Genomic DNA, 21,509 nt, shown 5'->3' with positions numbered 1-21,509 from the left:
TCTGACCATGGGATTCTACCCAGCAGAAGTTTGTTTGTTAAAATTTGCTTTCCTAAAGTCCAAACTATATGTCTGACTACGTAGTTTTTCCTTTCCCCCAAGATTGTAAATTCCAAGATTACATGGTCACTACTACCCAGGGTGCCTACTACTTTAACCTCATCAACCAGTTCTTCCCTGTTGGTGAGAATCAAGTCTAAGATAGCAGATCCCCTTGTTTCCCTGTCCACTTTCTGGAATATGAAGTTGTCAGCAAGACAAGTCATTTTATTGGACTTGAACTGGACTTCCAACAGATATCCTGGTAATTAAAATCTCCCATGACTACTGTGTCCTGTCTCTTTTTGAGATATTTGTAATCTGGTCTAGGTGTGACTCATCCAAGTCCTCTGTCTGGTTTGGTGGTCGATAGCAGACCCCCACCATAGTATCACTATTATTTCTTACTCCTTTTATTTTTACCCACAGACTCTCGACTGAACTTCCATGCTCAGATTCATGTATTTTCACAAGTATACACATTTTTGACATATAATGCTACTCCCCTTCCTTATCTGCCTATCCCTTTTAAACAAGTTGTACCCCTCAACCTTAATATTCCAATCATGAATTATATCCCACCAAGTTTCAATAATGCCTATATGATCAAAATCCCCTTCCTATATTAGGGCTTCAAGTTCTTGTTTCCCATACTCTGTGCATTAGTGTACAGACATCAGAATCCATGGTTTATATGCCCCGAGGTTTTCATTTCTGTACTTACCCATGAGTTTATGTTTCCTCACATTCCACTCCCTGCAAATCTTTATTGTTCCCATGTCCAGTTATTGCCATCATACTAGGTTTTAAGTTGTTGTCTCGTTCCCCCATAGGATTTAGTTTAAAGCCCTCCTTATCAGGTTTGCAAGGCTCTCACCAAGCACATTTTTTTCTATCCTCATGAGGTGCAAATCATCTCCTGATAGAAGAGCTTCATCTCGAAAGAGCAAGCCATGGTCCAAAAATCCAAACCTTTTTTGGCAACACCATCTACGCAGCCAGTCATTAATTTGCAATATTCTTCTTACGCTTCCTAAGCTACGACCTTCAACAGGAAGAACTGATGAAAACACAACCTGCACCCCCAGGTCCTTCACCTTCTCACCCATAGCCATGTAGTCTCATTGAATACGTTCTGGGCTGTGCCGGGCAATATCATTTGTTCCCACATGAATGAACAAGAAAGGGTAATAATCTGTGGGCTTCATGAGTCTTCCTACCCTTTCTGTTACATCCTGGATGCGTGCACCTAGTAGACAGCATACCTCTCGAGATGGCAAGTCTGATTGGCACATTTTAGATTCTACCCCTCTCAGATTCTACCCAATTACCAGAACATGCCTCTTCCTAAATTGGGGAGTGGAAGCTCGAGTCCTCTCATTCACAGGAGCCTGAGAAATTTATTTCAAGCTTGGGGGGGGACCCCTTGTTCCAGTGGTCCATAATCAATATCTGTGAGGAGATCTGAAACCGATTGCTGAGCAACAGAGGATCAGAATGACTCCTGATTTTCCTGCTCCTGTGGGTCACATTCTTCCATGCACCCTCCTCCTGTGTTGGTTGTGCCTCCATTTGTTGAGATACATTTCTCTCCTCCTCCTGTTGCCCTCTAAAGAGTGCTTCATGTGTTCTGTCCATGAACTCTTCACCTTCCTTTATAAAATGGAGTGTGGAAAAGCATGCCTCAAGTCCCTGTATCTTCTCCTCCAGCAGGGCTACCAACTTACACTTGTTGCTAGTGTAATTATTGTTACACTCAGGTAAGAATACAAACATTCCACAGACATTACATGTTACTGCCTCAGCTCCCTCACTAGCCATGCTGCTGTCATCCATTGCTGAAGTGATTCAGTCTTTCCTGCACTTCCCTCATAGTTCCCCTGACAAACTGCCTCTCAAGACTCCCTGCTCTCTCGTAGTTCTGCCTCACACCACAGCTGCCTCAGCTCTGATCCTTTACAATGATTGCCTAGCTTCAAGCATTTGGCAGAACATCAAACGCCCTAATATTGGAATAATTATCCACTGTAATCCAATATTGCTTCTGTCTAATGACAATTCAATTCCTGGCAAACACAACAATTCCAGTTGCCCCATTGTCAAATGGATCACCCATGGGATAGAAGCTTTCACTTGTAAGTTCATATGATTTGCAGGTATAGCATTCTTCCATTAAAGATTGAAACTGGGAATTCATTCTTAGCCTCCAAGGGATCTATAAAAGCTCAGATGTGATGAATGTATTTTCTGAATTACCTTCTTATATAAAGGAGAAAGGACCCTATACACAAAATCATTCTTGGTTTAGAAATATGATCTTGCTCCCAATAGCATCTGTCTCTTATTTTCAGGCTACCCTTTTGAGTATTGCTTTCTTGAAGTTGGATACTTTAAAATGAGCCTCTTTAATTTCCTTCTGCTTTATTGCTGCAAGATAGTGTAGTTGGGCAGTGCAGTTGGAAGATAGTGCATATTGATGAATTCATTTTGTAGGTCCTTTTCCTCAGTCTCACAGCTTTGTACCTGCCAACACCCACAATTGATTTGGGTAGTGTTTGATATCTTTATCATAGGACTATGAGTGCATTAGCTGCAATCTCTTTGTGGTTCGTGGCCTGCTAAAGCTATGACCATCCTGACCTGGATGGCCCAAGCTACCTCGATGTCATCAAATCTTAGAAGCTAAGCAGGGTCATCTCTGGTTAGTGCTTGGATAGGAGACCACCACACAGAGATAGGCAGTGACAAACTACCTCTGTTTGTCTCTTGTCTTGAAAATCCTATGGGGGCAGCATAAGTTAGCTGTGACTTGACAGCACTTTCTACTACCAAAACTGTGACCACAGAACTATACAGGTTAGTCTCAAAGATCCGGGGAACTTGACTGATCCCCATTGGCATAGAAAACCATCTGGAACAACAAAATGATGTTCCAGAGGTGGTGAGCATATTGAAGTCCTCATCTGGCACTAAAAATAAAACAGTCCATTGGTGCCTTAAAGAGTAATGTTTATTCCATCATAAGATTTCGTAAATCAGATCTCTCTTCTTCAGATGTGTTGAAATGTACATTCATTAGGTCATCAGAAAAGGAAGATGTTACAAAGAGAGGCTGGTATTCATCTGAACTTATATCCATTCTTTACATCACACACCATAAAGATTCTGGCTTTTGAAAGTTCTTGTGTTTTTTCATTAAAAATAATTTCGTTCAGTGTAACAGAATAGTTTGCTTAATAGTATCTTTACCATGGTTTCTACTGTGATGTTTATGCTCTCTAATAACTTTCCTAGTTGCTGTTGCATGGGATGGAATGGCTTAGGTGGAAATTTTGTCCATATCCTTCTTCCACTGATTGGGCTCTTGAATGGCCTCTCAGGCCTTTGTCACTCCTCAAAACTTCCTCCTGTTATTTAAAAATCTCTCTGTTGCCCTTGAGTCACCAGTCTTTAATTCTTAACTAGTACATTCTGTTGCTGGATCTTTGTAAGATCCCTCAGCTTGTATGATAGTGATCCCCATCAAGGGTAGGTGGTTCCTTTGTTTCACAAGGAGACACCTGTGTTGATAAACACTGCCTTCCCTTTGGGAGGGCTGGTTATCACACGGTTACATTTTCTTGTTTGTTGCATTGAGCTATGGTTGTACATCATTAATATGCATCTGCTCCATTCTGTGGGCATTTGGGGATCCAGCTGACTTTGTGCAATTACTGAACTTGGATGCCGAAAGTGCTTAGAAGGCCCGAGGAACTTCGCGCTGGTGTCAGGCCAGTTACTCCAGTGGCGGTAGCTGGTGAAGGGGGGTGGCGCGGCCGCGCCAGCGCCTGATCAGTGCAGAAGCAGCCAGCAGCGGCCGCGGGGGCATTCCCAGGGTCATTCCCGTGGCTAGGAGGCATCTTAAGGCCCATTCGGCCCGGGAACACCCCCTTTTGCTGCCAAAAAATTACACCAGATCTTGACCTGGCACAGCCCATAGACCACCATGCAAACTCTCTGGACCCTCGTCTTGCCGCCACGCCCAAGCACTGCCCATCTCCGCCTGGCGCCTCTGGAATCTGCCTAAAGGCCAGCCAATGGGGCCAGGGCAGGAAGTGGTGGCACCCTACCAGAGGAGGGGCCTTGGAGCCGGGAATTCCCCTCATAAGCGGCACTTCGCGGCCAACACTCACTTGACAGGAAAGCCTCGCATGGGGGAGGGGTTGGGACTTTGCGGTTTTCTCGCCCCGGCCACCCCCTGGCATCCACCACTGTTGCCGTTCTGATGGCCTTGCCTGCCATCGTCTAAAGGGATGCCATGAGGGGGCTGTGGCTATCGGCCCTTGACCACCCCACCCAGCTGGATCACAGCCAGATCACCTCAGTCCTCCTCTGTCTTCACCATCCCCCTCCTGTGTGTTTGCGACCTCCCATGACCAGGTGCCTCACACCTCAGATGAACTGGACAACAGGGACGCTGCCAGACTCATGACTTGGTGGCAGGGGAGGGGGAACGGGTCGGGGCACCCAGCCCAAACATGGGACTCCCAGTCCATGGGGAGGGATGTGGTCGCCCATGTCCAGGTCCCTTCTTTTCCCTTCTCCAGGGCGGCCTGCGCTTGGTGGCTATATTCTTGGGAGGCTGTGATTCAGCAGCTGGCCAGCTCCCCTGGTGACCGCGGAGGCCAAAGGGAGCCGGAGAGGGCATGGTCTGGCGTCTGCATTGGCAGCTCCCAGACATCTCCACGGACATTTGCATATAGTCCCCGCGTCCTTTTCTGCTCGCTCGTGTCCAGCCTGTGCCTCCCGGTGCTACCGCCGCTAGCGCTAATATGGCCCTTCGGTGCCCCCCTGTGCCGAGGACCCCCAAGTCACCCGGGACTCGTTCCACCATGAGACGTTGGTGTGCCGTTCCCACACAGATGACACCACTGCTACTCGTCCCAGCCTCACTGTATCTGGCCTCCTTCCAAGCCAGGTTGTCCCACGCTGTCACTGCTAGGATCCCTGGGGCCTTCATGGCCACAGGAATGGCCATCTGTGAAGATGAGCCATTCCCGTGGCTCACCCCGGTGGCTGGAAGGATTCAGTTAGTCAAGCGGAATTCCGTCCGCTCTTGCGGTTAGCCCCGTAGGACGGCGGATAGCTGTGTTTCCCCCCTCCCACTCCCCTTTCCCCCCTTCAGGGGGGCAACCTTTTCTATGGTGTAAAGACAGAGCACACAGCCACTCAGTGGTAAAGGGTGGGCCCCTTCCTGCCACCCACCCCTGGCCCCTGTCCTCCCGCTGCCGCGGACGGGGTCGCTAACCCGCATCCCTCAACCGAGAGTTGCCTCCCCAGTCCTTCTTTCAGTGTGTGGGGGTCTTGCTGGCAGTCCCCGGCTCACCCTGGAGCTTGTGTCAAGGGAAAGAGTGGTGCTTGGGTGCAACTGGGAGGCTTGTGGGGACCCATGCAGGTGGCGCTGGCGACTCCTCTGCAGTCCTTTCCAAGGCAGCCGCTGCGTGCCGTCGCCCTTCTCCCAGTCCCTCCAGGAGCTCTCCCATCCTCCTTCTTTCGCCCTGCTCTGCCCGCATCTCCCTGAGGCGGCCTCTCCCCTCCCGTGGCCAGCCCCTCCCATCCCCATTCCACGGCTCTCCTCTCCGCAGTGAAATCCCTTCTCTGGAAGTTGCCCTGCGAGCTCGGCAGGCCCTGGCTGGCTTCAGGCTGCGCTGTCGCATTCCTGCACTGTGGCGTCCCTGCGCCACTCCCCCACTCCTCGGCCTCTCTCTGTTTTTGGAAGTTTTGCTTTTTCTTGGCGGCGCCCGCTGCTGCGAAGCCCCTTAGGAGGCCTCCCGGCTGCACATTTGCTGTGCCCCGGCCAGCCGCTGCGGTCTGCCTGCATCCTCAGGAATGGGCTGTTAGATTGCAAGTTTCTAATTGCTATCTTTTGAAACACACGCACAAACACAATATTTCCACTACCATGTTTAAGTTCTAAATTGAAGGGTTGACTAAAAGCCAGCAACAAAGTTTTGTTGAGCTCAGGATTAAGTTCCTAATAAAGATAGAAACTGTTCACAATAGAGCTTTCCCAGGATTGGATCTTATATACGTTTTAAGATTTGAAAGCAGGGGAATTTTTGTTGATTTCCCCTGCCATTGCAGAGTCCTCTTCCCTCCCCCTCCTCCACTGTCCCATACTGTTCACTGTGGTTCACCTTTTCCCATGTGCTGCTTGGTGACAGGCTTCAACAGGAAGGGAAATCAGCACAAATTTTCCTCTTCTTCTGTTTATAAAAATGCCTTTCATGACTAGAAAACTTAGCATCTAGAGTGGTATTTCTATCAACTTCAGTTCCTTTACCTACAGTCTGTTCAGATGCCAGCCCCTGGTTCACCCAAGGTTTTTTTGCCTGTTGTTGTCCTTCAGTTCTTTCATTCAGTAAGGAGCTGTTCAATTGCGAATTTTTATTAAGGGCAATGTTCCCTGTAGTATACAAAATGTATTTCAAATGTAAAGAGACAACGAATGGACCCAGAAATGCATTATTATTTTACCTTGACAGCCCTGCCTTCTGTATGCATGTCCATTTTAGACATTTGTCGATTTGATAATGATAGTAAGCTTCTCACCAAGTAACCCACAAGGGAATATGTATAGGTGTAGCTGCTATTTCCAGCACAGATTGTGTAGTCTCTTCTTATATTGGAATGTAGGCTTCACTGCCACAAAGTATAAGGATATTTCACAGAGACAAAGCTGTTTCAGTCTGTGATTTGAAATCAAGAGTTCTGCTAACAGATGCTGCTAATTAAAAGTAATACAATTCTAGAAGAAGTGGGTGGCAGATAGGATGGTAAAATGACAGTTTGATCCTGTAGTTAAAAAGGAAAATGTCTATTAAGTATTTTACTGCTTCCCTCTTTTAATGCATATCAAACTTGCTGCTATTGGAATCTGTAAGACAAGCCACAAGAACAGAGGGTGCATAGAAGAATTAGACATCCCAATGCACAGAAGAATTAGACATAAAAATCATTTCACAAACTATGTCTATATTTGTATCATATTTCCTCTCCAGATGGAACTTGCAAAGGAAGAAAAGTGTGAATTTCTGCCTTTCCTTTCTCCTCGAAAGGTGGTAGTGAAAAGAGGGAAGATTGTTGCTATGGAATTTGTTCGGACTGAGCAAGACGCAGATGGAAGCTGGAATGAAGATGAAGATCAGGTGGTCCGTCTGAAAGCTGATGTAGTGATCAGTGCCTTTGGATCCGTCTTAAATGACCCAAAAGGTACTTTTCAGTCAAAGGGGTCATGATCCCAAGTTAAGCACATTTAAGTCTCACTGATTCTAGTTGGAAAGTTAAGCATCTACTTAACTCTCTCATTCAGATTTATGGGATTAAAATTTTGAATTAAATTTGGTTAGAGTGTGCCCTGACATATATTCTATTCCAAGAATCAACTGTGGTTCAAATATGTTTTCCTGGATAATCTGAAGGTTCTTTTAGCAGGGGTGGATTTTAATACTACATTGGCAGTCACCAAATTTCTTTCCCAGTCAATTAAGATTAAAAAATACTAATTTCCTTCTGGGTTATTTAGATAGGTCCTTTCCCCCCTTTTTATTTTGGTCTCAGTGTAACAGTGTTCAGGGCCGAATTGGCCATATGAACAGTATCATTAAAGTAAAGAAATATGTTTTCTTGAAAGTAGAAATGAACTCTGGAAACTTCATCTGATAAATCTCTAAAACGTGTTGTTGTTGCTTTAAAAGTTCACTATGTTGAACATATGATTAGAAGTCACAAATTCCCATCTTGAAAATATGCATTGTTTACACAGTTTTCTTAACCCAGAGAAACACTGTTTATATTAAAGAGCATTAATAAAAAAGTGGTAGATTCCAGCCCTTAAATGGAATGTTACCTAGAAAGTACCAACACAATTGCATTTAATTTCAAAAGAAGAATATGAAGAGATTAGTTATGAAGAGGCAGTAGGGTGAAATCTCTTCTGGACACTTGGAGACTGTTTTAAAATACTATTATAGAAGCTCAGATAAAATTACAATTAGGAAAGAAATAAAAAGTCCAAAAGGTTGTCAGTGCAGTTATTGAACAGATTCAAGGGGATTATTAAAAATTTAAGTCTTCCTTTATGAAGTGGAAGATTTTCCCAAATGCGGAAGGTGGGACACAAATTCTGGCAAATCTAATGAAAGGTGACAATCTGACAAGTGAGAAAAGAATTTGAGAAATGTATTGCTGAAAATGAATATATTATCAGCAAGAAAATGAATCGGGGAGGTGGTTGAAACATGTAACAAAACTTGAAAGTATTACTTCTTACTTTTATTGGAAATGAAACTATTCTGTATAACAGTTTTTGCTGCAGAAGGCACTGGATAAATACCCATGCCTGATCCAGTTTTTTCAGGGGTTGGAGGAATCTTTAACAAGGAATATCTTCCTGGCAAGCCAGACAAGCATAATCAAATAGAGAAAACAGAGTTCTAGGGCAGAGGTTGGCACGTCTTGGCAGGCACACTGAACAGTGGCACATCAGACAGTTTGCTAGGCATCTAAGCAGGTTCTGATGGGCTATGTGTAAGTTTCACCAACAGGGCAAATAGTGGTTCCCTAGAGCCATTTTAGGTCAGGAAAATAATGCAGAAGGGACTAGCGTAAGGGACCATCTTCTCCCATACGTTCCTGCCAGGGAACTAATATCACAGGGAGAGACCCTCTTGGCAATCCCATCAAACAGGAAACTCATCTGGTGGGTACAAGAGAGAGGACATTTTCAGTGGCAGCCCATGATTATGGAACAACCTTCCTAGGGAGGTGCACCTGGCCTCCTCACTCTAAATCTTTAGGAGGCAGCAGAAAACCATTTTATTCATGGTGGTATTTGATTAGTTGATTAGTTCTTCTGCCTACTGGCAGTTTTATATTATTGATTTTAGACTAGTGGTTTTTTATGTATTTTATTGCATTTTGTTAGTATTTACATTGTAAGCTGCCTTGAGTTCCGGCAAGACAGAAAAGTGGTTAATAAATGTTTTAAATAAATAAATGTAACACAGTTAGGCTCTAAGGAGAGTCTCTGAGGTGCTGGCTGCATCACTGGCTCCATGGGGGAGAAGGCAAATGAGCATTGCTTATGGGCTCGCAGATCCACAGAGCTTCCAGCCTTCACCCCCCACCCCCACCTTGATTTGCTGGCACACCATCTTCTTAACATGTAGTTGTTGCAATTTGTTTCGGGTCTAGGGCCAAAAAATGTTGCCCTCTGCTATACTAGGGATCTTTGACAAAGTTAAAAAGGACTAATTGGTGCAACCTGTTAATTCTTAAGGAACTCTAATGTGAAATTGCTGAGCTGATTAAAAATATGCAATATCGTACTTAATGTTAGCCTCCTTACTGGAGGATTAAAAACTAATCTAAAACTAGTTTTAAAAAGAGATTTGGGAGCAGGCTGGAAATTACAGACTTGTTAGCCTTAAGTCTGTCCTAGGTCTATTGTTGGGAAGTGTTACTAAAGCTATAATAGTTAACACATCAAGAACAAGCCTTGATGATGATGAATCAGACATTTCTCCACTCTTTTACAGTGCTTGCTTGGCATGCAAGGACTGCAGTCCTTAGCAGATCTACTCAGAATTAAATCCCATTTATTTAATGGGACTTTCTCACCAATAAATGTGCATAGGATTGCAGCCAAGGTCATCCATTGAAATTTAATGGCAGTACATTTGGGATGGATGCAAAGAACCCAAGAGATAATTAACATGCAATTTTTTGACAGAATATGTAGTAATCACTACTGGCTTAGTTGACTTCTCAAGGGGATTAGACAAATTCACAAAGAACAGATGACAGCTAAATGGAACTTCCATGTTCAGAGGCAGTATCCCTATGCTTTCTTATCTCCTTCTACTCTCCCATGTTTTGTTTTTATAAAGTATTTTATTTATTGGTTGCTTATGTTCCTAAGATCATTTTGACATTAAAGAAACAAGCAACAAGCATCAGTAATGAAACTCTGATTGCTGAAGTTAACTTTAATTAGATCTTTGAAGGGTGTATTTGAAAAGCTTTGCTACTATGTAGCAAGCTGAATATGGAGTCACAGAATCACACTAGTATCACTATTTATAGTCTCATCCAGCTGTAATGTAATATCAATCAGTTTAGTAGCCTTATTCAGTTTATCCTCTTTTATTGTAGCCCTGAGGTTAACATAGCAGCTAATACGAAATCCAGCAGCAGGACTGAATCTCAGCTTTCATTAAAAAAAAATGCTCATGCTCATTGTTGCAGAGATTGTGCTGACATTTTGGCTATAGATAATTGTTCATTAGAAGAGAAAGAATGGCAGTAATGTCAGGGTGGTTATCAACATGGGCCATCTGATTGGATTTGCAGCTGTGAGTGCTCAGTTGTACCAGGACTATGGTCATTTTTTCTTCCCTCCCTTTGCATATGCTCTTCCATCCTAGGAGACCTATAGGCACAAACCAGTAAGAACTAGTGTGCTGTGCCTTGGCTCCCCATTTCCAGTGTTCAATAGCTTTCCCTAACTGATAATTTGACATAGTATGTGTTCTTTTGCTGGTGCAGAGAATGGTGTGGTTGTTGCTATTAGAGATACCATAGTGTGGCAGGAGAGACATTTGCCGCAAGGATCAAAGGCCAGATCTTGAATATATTCAAGACTGTGTGGAAGAAGACAACAAAAAGACATGGTATTTTATGAGCATTTTTGTATACCTTATAACAACAGAGAACAATCACAAATAAAAATGCCCTAAAACAGAAGCCATTCATTCCTTTGATGAAATCCTAGAAATATGTATCCTTCATAGCTTATCTTTCCTTTGAAATGTAAACAGTGAGTGGTAAAAATAAACACATGATAATTACAGGAAATCATTACAAATGTAGTATCTTTTAATGATGAACCTTTAGAAATTATAAAAGATGCATAGTTTCATTGGAATGATTTTTTAAAATAAAGGGATATAATAGAGAGGCTAGCTTAAACACTCACATTGCTGAGTGTTGCCTTAGACAGTGGCTGTGAAGTACAACATCATCATTCTGTAATTATTTTCCTCTCCCCCCCCCAATAGCTGCACAAGAATAGGTTTTCTTCCCTTGTGAATAGCCACATTCACAGTTTCTGCTTATCATTATTTGCCAGATTTCACTAAGAGTTGATATCCTAAACGTTCTTGCTTGGAGAATATTGATAAATCTTACGTTTCACTCCAGACCTGAGCCCAGTACTGTATTTAATTCCCATGTTAGCTACAATGAAAATCAATTTAGAAAAAATAATTCCAAATGTAGTTTAAGGACAGTGTGAGTTGCCACCCCAGATTCCTCCTAGCAAACTCTTCCCTCCTGATCTGAAGAAGTGAGCTGTGGCTCACGAAAGCTCATACCCTACCAGAAAATATTTTTGTTACTCTTTAAGGTGCTGCTGGACTCTTGCCCTTTTCTTCCCTCCAAGTCACCTGATCAGCTACAATATGGGCCATTCTTTTGTAGTGGCTCCAGAATTGTGGAATGCCCTCCCTGAGGTGTCTTAGGCTCCCACACTGGTTATTTTCCATATTAAAAAAAAAAAAAGTAAAAACATTCTTTTTAGTCAGGCAGTCTGTAAGTAGTGGCTCCAGAATTGTGGAATGCCTTTCCTGAGGAGTGTTAGGTTCCCACACTGGGTGGAACTGTTTGAAGGGAAAGTATATTGGGGTTTTGATTTAATGCTGGAATATTTGGGCAAGTCAGATTTTTTTGTAGGCTGGTTGAGCCAGCATGGTGTGGGGAGGAGGCATTGTATAAATGTTTAAAATAAATAAATAAATCTGAAGTTGTTGACTTCTGTTTGCATTGAACTAAGCCTCAGGTAAAACCCCACACCATTTCTAATGGTGGACATTGCAATTACTTTTACCAGAAGGGCTCAGAAATGTCCATCTTGTTCTGACATAATCCCCAATAAAGCAATTTGATCTAACTATTTTTCCTCAGTAGACATCTAGCTAGTGAGAATTCTTGTCCTCCAAACACTGATACCAAATTGACTCATTGTTTTAAGGTTGAGTTACATTTTTTTTACCCATATGATTGTTTCAGTGTGTTATTATTTTTTCCTAACTACAGCCAAGAGTATACTGCCAGTTTTCAGTGAAAGAAGTCTGTAAGATGTATATCAAAAAATAACATTAATGAGCTGCGAATGCCAAAATTACAAGAACTTATGAAATTGGTTAAACATAAAATACCATTAAACTGTTTACTGAGGCTTCACAGATATACTGCAGCTAATGAGCATTTCTGCTATTTAAATAAGCCCAAATTGAACACACATTACATGGATACATAATTAGTCATGGCAGTCAAGCACATACAGTGTCATTTTTAAAGCTTTATTTGAGGAATCTTTTTCATTTGATTTGCTTTGCTAATTAAAATATTTTCCAGATTTCCAATATATCTTAATATTACTGGATTTTTTTCAGTGTGGTCTGTAATTGGCTGATGCTTTTCCATTTGTGTTTGTTTGCATAATTAATTTAGCGGTTTGAACTATACTGCAGCATACAAAATTATTTCAATTGTTGGTTTGTGATGTTGTCTGCCGTTAATTCTGAATGATGCCATGAGATGACATACCTATCATATGTATGCAATACTGGCAGACTTTTGCTTGTTATTAGAATGTAGCTGCCACCACAATGGAATTAAATGGGGATCCTTGTTTGCTAATAGTAGCATCAGGGCTGTATTCCCATGGTTTCTTCTCTCATTGCTCTGGTAACATGAAAAGAATGGGATCGTGTGAGAACAACCACAAAGGCATCAAAGTCTGGATCTGGGTAATAGGGCTTTAGTTCAAAATCCATTCATATTTTAAAGGCAGATATGTAGGTACATAATTGAACAACCAATCATACTATTTTATTTTCACATAATTAGGCATAGTGTTTGAGATTTTCCTTTTGAGACTTCTATACCCAACAATCATTTCTTTAATTTCAGTGGTATGGGAATAGTCAATCATGTTTACTTCAAAAGAGCCATCTCTGAACTACTAAGGGGATCAGATTGACAGCTCATTCCTGAGAGCTGCAGCAGCTGGGGGTGGCATGGCCGCGGCGCCTCCAATGAGGTTTCCCATCTGCTGCAAAACTAATAAAGGGCATTTAAAAAACAAAAATTCAAAAAAGGGGGGGGAAAGCCCCATTGAAAACAGCGATGCTGCACCAACAAAAAGCTGGCGCAGCACCGCTGTTGCTAAATGGGGTGTTTCCGAGCTGAAAGGGGTTAGGAAGCTGCCTTCTGGCAGCTCTGTTCCCCACAATCCACCCGGAATGCCTCCCAGGATGCTGGTGAGAGGACGACGGCAGAAGGTCAGGCCGGTGTCTGAGGGCCACTCTGCTGTGGCCGTCCTTGGGGGCCGGCACAAGTGGCACTATGCTGGTGTCCATTTGAATTTGCACAGCGCAAGTGACACGGACACCGGCATAGGGGTCATGGCGCCTCCTAAGCCCATGCTGACCCCAAGCTCAGGAATGAGCTGTCAAAAGTTCTGTTCCACTGGCAGAACATGCCTCTTCCACCAAAACAAGTGTTCTTGAACTAACTGAATGCTTCTTGAATTAATGAAGTCTTTACCATTACTGGAATGGAACCTCTGAGTGCAACACAATGTGTATTTGATCAGAAATCCCCCCAAAATTGTTCAATGAAGGCTGAGATGTAGCATGTTCCAAACCAAGAATGATGAGTATATTGATGCTTGTTTATGAGTACCAAACAAACAAATAGTGCATGGCACAGTGAGTAGTCTCACAACAGTTACTATTCCTTCATTCAGTTAACTCCCAGAGTGGTTAGGGTAAAACAGAATATCTCTGTGTATGCTACCATTAGTTCCTTGGAGAAAAGGCAGGATGAAAATATGACTGGCAAATAGTAGAGATGTGGAGATTTCATTTAGAGTTACTGAATACTGCAGAGTTACAAATATTTCCAAATCCTAATTTTATACTTCCAGATACTGAGAATAATTTCTAATATTTGGGATCTCATAGATTCCTATAGAACGGCTAGGCTGCTTGCAAGAGAAGGAAAGTGAAATCTATTTCTTAGACAGCCTGGGCAGGCTGCTTGAGAAAGGAACCTAAAACATTCCCCAGACAGCCTGGCTCCAAGGGTGCTGGGGCCAGAGAACTCAGAGTCCCCGATTGGTGTTGCCATGAGTTTTCCAGAGGAAGGCTAGAGGCAGAAGTGGCGGTGTACATGCAGGAGCCATGCAAGATGAAAGAGACTGACCGCTGGGCTTACTGGGCTGAGAAGGTGGCCATGGTGATAGTGGGAGTGATACCTTGCCTACCAGCCAGTGTGTGTTCTCTTGGGCAGAGGACTTTGTCAGTCCCCCTTCACATCTGGAACCTGCATCTGTGGAAATACTGGTTTCCCTTAAGGTCAGCCTACTGTCGCTGTGCTTCCCTGTGGTGCCCTCTGAGTAAGAGAGTAGGGCACATTCCTTTCCACAGTACAGGGTATGCTATTCTTCAGTCTGCTGCCCCCTTTCTACTGTCCTTTCCCTTTTTCCAACTGGTGACTGCAGGACTGTCATCATTCACTCAACTGTACTGTACCCAAGTACATGGAGGGGCCATGGCTCAGTGGTAGAGCATCTGCTTGGCATGCAGAAGGTCCCAGGTTCAATCCCCGGCATCTCCAGTTAAAGGGACTAGGCAGTTAGGTGATGTGAAAGACCTCTGCCTGAAACCCTGGAGAGCCGCTGCCGGTCTGAGTAGACAATACTGACTTTGAGGGACCAAGGGTCTGATACAGTATAAGGTAGCTTCATGTGTTCAATGCTGCTGGGGTAATTCCCACCCACCACTGTCTGTTTGGCACTTCTGCCTGGCTGTAGTATCTGTTGCTGTGTGCACTTGCCATATCTTCTCAAGTCTTGGAGTTGACGTAGACACTGGGAAAGGCCAAGGGAACCCTTTTTAAAAATGGTTTGTCTTTTTGTGTTCTTTTGAAGTGGACAATCATTAAAACCTATTTGTTTAAATGGAATTCCTGATATTCAGAAATTCTGGATTTTCTCAGTTCCCAATTCTGAATCCGGATTCTAAATCTGGATATTGGTACTAGTATACATCCCTAGTAAATAAGTTCCTTGACCAAATTTTCTCTGCTTCTGCTGTCCCTGAACTAAAGTTGTACTTTAATGAAGGGTGTGCTCAAGGCTCTGCAAAACTGTCTGGTTGTTTTATCCTTAGAAATATTAATCACACTCAGCTGTTTTGGATTCAGATATCTGAAGAAAACAAATCTAGACTTGGTTCTTGCAAATTACTTTAGCAGACATAACCAAATACACACTTTGTTTATTTTAGGTTAGTTTAGTTTTCTGCAAGGCCTGGGACTTCAAAGGAGAGTAATCACTTCTGATCCTGAAAGTGACACAGTATTTCTAGTTTTAAAATTAGCTGCTGAAACATGCAAAAAGAGTCCCTTCCCCCAGTATTTTTGTCTAAGCCATCAGTGTCTTATCTTAGCATTCAGAATTTCAAAATATTTTGTGCTTGCCATTATCAGTATTAGCAGCCCTGTGTGGTATTCATATCAATTTGTCATAATAGCATTTTGTTGACTGTATCGGAAATAAGATATAGCGCCTAATTATTCCTTCCTTCTAATGTATTTTAAGATAGTGGCTGTGTGAGGATCTAAATCCAATCATTTCCCCCCTCAAAGCCCACTCCAGTTGAATTCCTTTCCCCACATTAGCAGTCATGCCAGTGGTTGTGATCCACAAAAATTATATATGCACACAGTTGGGAAAATAAACTGCTCATGTAGTTGATTATTGCTTTGGCTTTTTCTCTGTAGCAGTTCCGAGCTGAAGAGGCTTTCTGCTGATAAAGCTTAAACTGGCTTACCTCTTCAGCAGCAGGATCTGTTGCAGAAAATACTCTTTATTATTTTTTAAAGCCTTGGTGATGAACCTGCATATTACTTGATCAAAAGTCCCAAGAAATATTTGTAAAAGAGGCTGAGGATTACTTTGTCCTGAGCAGCCTCACTTTGCAGTTCTATTTCATGCCTCTTGTGAAAGCCCATTATGTCAGGAAAGCCTTTTTTGAAGTCCCTGACCTCACTTGTCTGTCTGTCCCTCTCCAAAATGTTGTCCCCATCTTCAAGAAGGGGAAAAAGGAGGATCCGGGTAACTACTGACTCATCAGCTTGACGTTTATACTGGGGAAAGTTTTTGAACAAATCATCAAACAGTCAGTCCTTGAGCATTTAGAAAGGATGGATCTGATTACTAAGAGCCAGCATGGGTTTCTCAAGAACAAGTCATGTCAGACTAACCTCATCTCTCTCTCTCTCTCTTTCTTTTTTTTGTGAGAAAGTTACTACCTTGCTGGATCAGGGGAATGCTGTAGACATAGTTTATCTTGATTTCAGTAAGGCTTTTGATAAAGTTCCCTGTAATATTCTTGTTGATAAATTGGGAAAATGTGATTTAGATCTTATTACTGTTAGGTGGATCCGTAACTGGTTGACAGATTGCACCCAAAGAGTGCCTGTTGATGGTTCCTCGTCCACTTGGAGAGGAGTGACTAGTGGAGCGCCTCAGGGATCTTTCCTGGGCCCTGTGTTGTTCAACATCTTTATAAATGATTTCGATGAAGGAATAGAGGAGATGCTTATAAAATTTGCAGATGATACGAAATTGAGAGGGGCAGCAAATAGATAGATGACAGAGCCAGGATACAGGATGACAGACTGGAGAATGGGGCTAAAACTAATAAAATGCATTTCAACAGAGATAAATGTAAAGTTCTGCATTTAGGTTGGAAAAATCAAATGCATAATTATAGGATAGGGGAGACTTGTCTTAGCAGTAGTGTGTGCGAAAAGGATCTTGGGGTCTTAGTAGATGAAACACTGAACATGAGTCCACAGTGTGATGTGGTAGCTAAAAAGGCAAATGTGATCTTGGGCTGTATCAACAGAAGTATAGTGTCCAGGTCAAGTGAAGTGATGGTATCACTTTACTCTGCTCTGGTTAGACCTCAGCTAGAGTACTGTGTTCACTTTTGGGCACCACAATTTAAGAAAGATGTAGACAAGCTGGAACGTGTCCAGAGAAGGGCAACAAAGATGGTGAGGGGTCTGGAGACCAAGTCATATGAGGAAAGGTTGAAGGAGCTGGGTATGTTTAGCCTGAAGAGGAGAAGACTGAGAGGGGATATGATAACCATGTTCAAGTACTTAAAGGGCTGTCATATAGAGGAGGGTGCCGAGTTGTTTTCTGTTGCTCAAGAAGGTCGGACCAGAACCAATGGGTTGAAATTAAATCAAAAAAGTTTCTGTCTAGACATTAGGAAGAATTTTCTAACAGTTAAAGCAGTTCCTCAGTGGAACAGGCTTCCTTGGGAGGTGGTAAGTTCTCCTTCCCTGGAGGTTTTTAAGAAGAGGTTAGATGGCCATCTGTCAGCAATGCTGATTCTATGACCTTAGGGAGATCATGAGAGAGTGGGGTAACTGGTTGTGTGTGTGTAGTTGTGAATTTCTTGCATTGTGCAGGGGGTTGGACTAGATGACCCTGGTGGTCACTTCCAGCTATTATTCTTTGATTGCTGCTCTGCCCCCATTGTTGTTCTTCTCCTCTATCCTATTATTTAGCTCATTGATGTAGAAACTCAAAATGGGAAATTATTTAAATGCAGTTCCTTCCTATAATTATGGTTTTGACTCTACAGTGGTTTCCCAAGACAAAACAGCCACCCAGGCTCATGTCTTGTAAAAACAGAACACATCTTTGACACCCTTCAATGATAACTGAGAAATAATCTTGTCATATGCTAGCAGGTTTCTCTTTTACATATATGACAGCACTGCTACATCAGTTTAATTGACCTTAACAATCTGCATCTGCATTTGGTATGTCCCCAAGGGATGCTGATTTCCCCCCCTCCCTGTATTTTAGAGGGGGGGGAAACCTGGGTGCCACAATATAGTAATCACTACATAAAATTCATTTTGATGCATAGTATCAAGAGTAGCTAAAATAATACTTCATCAAAATATGCATTACTTTGAAGATATAGTAATGTGCTAGGCTTTCTAATGATACATTATTCTGAATTTATAATCTATAACAGAGGTAAATAACATTATTTTAAGACTCTTTTGTCATGAGGTGGAAGAATATACTATTCAGAAGTGTTGCTACAATATATTTGTGTCTCATTGTTTTGTGATTCATACATATGTCGGATAGATCTCCCATATCTCTGAATGTTTGATTACATTTTTATCTCACTGTTTCTCCAGTGCATCCCGGGTGGTATATGTCGTCTACCAACCCCATTATATTCTCAACAATCCAGTGAGGTAGTTTAGGCTGCGAGAGAGTGACTTATGGAGGTCATCCATGGGGCTTCATGACCGCGTAAAGATCTGAACCAGGATCTTCTTTGCCTAACCCCACTACACTGCATTGTTTAGATTACTTAAAAATAGGGTGTTTCTGTACATTAGTCACCAAACTGTTATAAAGGCAAGGCAGAATCACGCCCATAAGCTGTTCATATGGGTAGATAGGATTATGAATCAATTTCTTCATTTTGACATTTTATACTGTGCATGGACTATCAAATAGCTATGTGCCTCTTCATACCCCGTGTGATAGAGCCAAGTCCCTCCCCTTTTCCAGTATCTGCCAAACCACTTTGTACCCTGTTCGTCTCAAGAGAAAACCAGAATTGACCAATCAGGGCCCTCGGAATACCTGGAGGGAAAAGGAAAGGGAGGAGCAGAGGGCAAAAGAGCTGTTTAATGGATGTTTGAGCCAGATAGGGTTTAGATATTCTATGAGTAGGGTAGTGATCTTGTTTTGTCTCCACGCACTTGAGGTAAAAGTGCACTATTTAAAGCCCATTCCTGAGACCGCAGGCAGGCTGTGGCAGGCGGGCGGGGTGCAGCAATGGCAGTGCTAGTAGGCCTCCTAAGGGGCTTCGTGGCGGCATGCACCTTCAAGAAAAAGGCAAAAGTTGCAAAAGAAGGGAGAGGCAGAGGAGCAAGGCAGCGGAGCAGGCACGCCACGGTGCAAAAACGCCACAGCGTGGCCTCAGGCCAGCCAAGGCCACCCAAGTTCAGAAGGCAACTTCTGGGGGAGGGATTTAGCAGTGGGGAGGCGGGCCACAATGGCGATGGGAAAGGCAAGCTGCAAGAGGGGAGGGGCCGCCTCAAGCGCAGGGATGCAGGGCGAAGGGTGGGGGCCGAGAGGGAGGTGGTCAGAGCGGGGAGGGAGCCTGCAAATGGGACAGCTCCCAGAGGGGCCGGGAGAAGGGCAATGGCACGCAGTAGCGGCTGTCGAGACAACGGGCGAGTAGTCAACAGCACCACCCTCATGGGTCTCCACAACCCTCCCAGTTGCACCCAAGCACCACTCTTTCCCGGCACACAACTCCAGGGTGGCCCAGGGGCTGACAGCGAGGCCCCACATACACACAACCTGAAAGAAGGGCTGGGGAGGCAACTCTCAGACGAGAGATGCAGCCCATTAGCCCTGGCTGCGGCAGCCAGGAATGGGCCGACCCTTGCCCGATGGGCGGCAGCATGCTCTGTCTTCTCACCATCGGAAAGGTTCTCCCCCTGAAGAGGGGGGAAGGGGAAAGGGGAGTGGGAAGGGGGGAACACAGCTTCCCATGGGGCTAATCCCAAGAGCGGCCAGAATTCCGCTGGACTACCTGAATCCTTCCAGCCACTGGGGCGAGTCACAGGAACAGCTCATCTTCACAGATGGCCGTTCCTGGACAACCTGGCTCGGAAGGCAGCCGGACACAATGAGGCTGGGATGAGCAGCGGCAGTGCCACCTGTGTGGGAACGGCACACCAACATGTCATGGTGGACTGAGTCCTGGGGGAATTCGGGGTCCTCGGCACAGGGGGGCAGCAAGGGGCCACATTAGAGCTGGCGGCAGTAGCACCGGGAGGCACAGGCTGGACACCAGTGAGCAGAGAAAGATGGAGGGGACTGTATGCAAATGTCCACGGAGATGTCTGGGAGTTGCCAGTGCAGTGACGCCAGACCATGCCCTCTCCTGCTCCCTTTGGCCTTCGCGGTCACCATGGGAGCTGGCCAGCCGCTGAATCACAGCCTCCCAAGAGTATAGCCACCAAGCGTGGGCCACCCTGGAGACGGGAAAAGAAGGGACCCGCACATGGGCGGCCGCAACCCTCCCAGCACTTTGAGGATATTAGAGTTCAAGGGCTGGCTCTTCACCTCCAGTTGGAAATTAGCGGGCAGGGGGTAGAAACCCCCGCCAAGGGCAAGGCCGCCCTGCACAGATGTGTGTTGCCGGGGCTGTGCAGTGGCCGCAAAGGGCGGCAGTGGAAAGGAGGTGGGTGGCCGTGGCAAATGAGCTGCTGCCTTCTCGTGGGTCGAGGTGTCGGGGTGGCCAGCTTGGGAGGGCTGCCAAACATAGGGTGGCCCCGGGTGAGGGGGCGGCAAGAGTGGCCAGGTGTGGCTGGGGTCCTGCCTGAGAGTCTGGTGTGTGATTGGCGTGCCGACTGCGTGGGCGTGCCACATTGGCCGGCCAGCACAACTTATCTTCAGTCATGCAATTTAAGAACCCACAAGGACTCATGGGGCCCACTATGTCTTGTCTATAGTGGCCCACCCCCTCGAGGCTCATAGCAGTCCTGACACACACACCCTGGATGGGGCTACTGGGCCATGCCTGTCCCCACTTGTTGCTGCAGAGTGAGTTCCCTGAATTGGGAGGCCATCCATGGGATGCTGCCCAATCCCTTGGCTTGGGTGCCTGGACCAGGGCACCCACCCCCTCCCGTGCCAATCCCCAAACACTATGCAGGCTGTGCCAGTTTCCTCATAAAACTTTATTATCGTGTGAGTTGGATAGTGGCAGGTGAAAGGGCGGGAGTGGAGTGGGACAGTGTGGTGCGACTGGAGTTCCATGAGTGACACCGGGTGTTGGTGGGGGCCAGGGGGGTGGAGAGTCCGCAAGGTGCTGAGACCCGAGGTATCTGCTTCCTCACCTGCCTTCTCTCCTTGTGTGCGCGGATGTGTGGTTGGGTGAGGGAAGCCGGGTAGCCGTGGGAGACACCTGCAATGAAAAGGAAGGGCAAGGGGGTCGATGGCCTGACATCCCCTAGGCGGCCTGGGGGCCACCCAGGAGTTTTGCTCCCACGGCTTGGGGTTGGTCCCGCCCCATGGCTGCGGCACCCATCGCCAGATTCCTCAAAAGGTCTCCCTTGGAGGGCGAAGGTCAGCTGAGGACGGGGCGGTGCAAGGGGCAGCTGGCCAACTGGCCTGCTGGCATCCGGGCTGTGCGAGAAACACAGCGGCATGGAGCTTTCCCGACTGTTGAGATCGGTCGCAGCATCTGGGGAGAAACACAGGTAGGGGTGAGAGGCTCCGTCCCTGCCCTCCC

The 21,509-nt window shown here is 44.9% G+C and overlaps 1 protein-coding gene across 1 annotated transcript in view; it reads left to right on the top strand.

Moving 5' to 3' along the window:
* The window catches only part of DPYD (dihydropyrimidine dehydrogenase), a 750,022-nt gene that overhangs the window by 357,385 nt on the left and 371,128 nt on the right, over nt 1-21,509 (top strand). Inside the window, exon 11 of the mRNA XM_056844741.1 lies at nt 7,080-7,290. Coding sequence (XP_056700719.1) covers nt 7,080-7,290 — 211 coding nt within the window. The remainder of the gene's footprint in view (nt 1-7,079; nt 7,291-21,509) is intronic.

Source organism: Euleptes europaea, chromosome 2 (assembly GCF_029931775.1).
Source record: "Euleptes europaea isolate rEulEur1 chromosome 2, rEulEur1.hap1, whole genome shotgun sequence".
In the NCBI taxonomy this organism is placed as follows: domain Eukaryota; kingdom Metazoa; phylum Chordata; class Lepidosauria; order Squamata; family Sphaerodactylidae; genus Euleptes; species Euleptes europaea.
The sequence above is the reverse complement of the archived record's forward strand: the minus strand, read 5'-3'. Positions and strand labels throughout refer to the sequence as shown.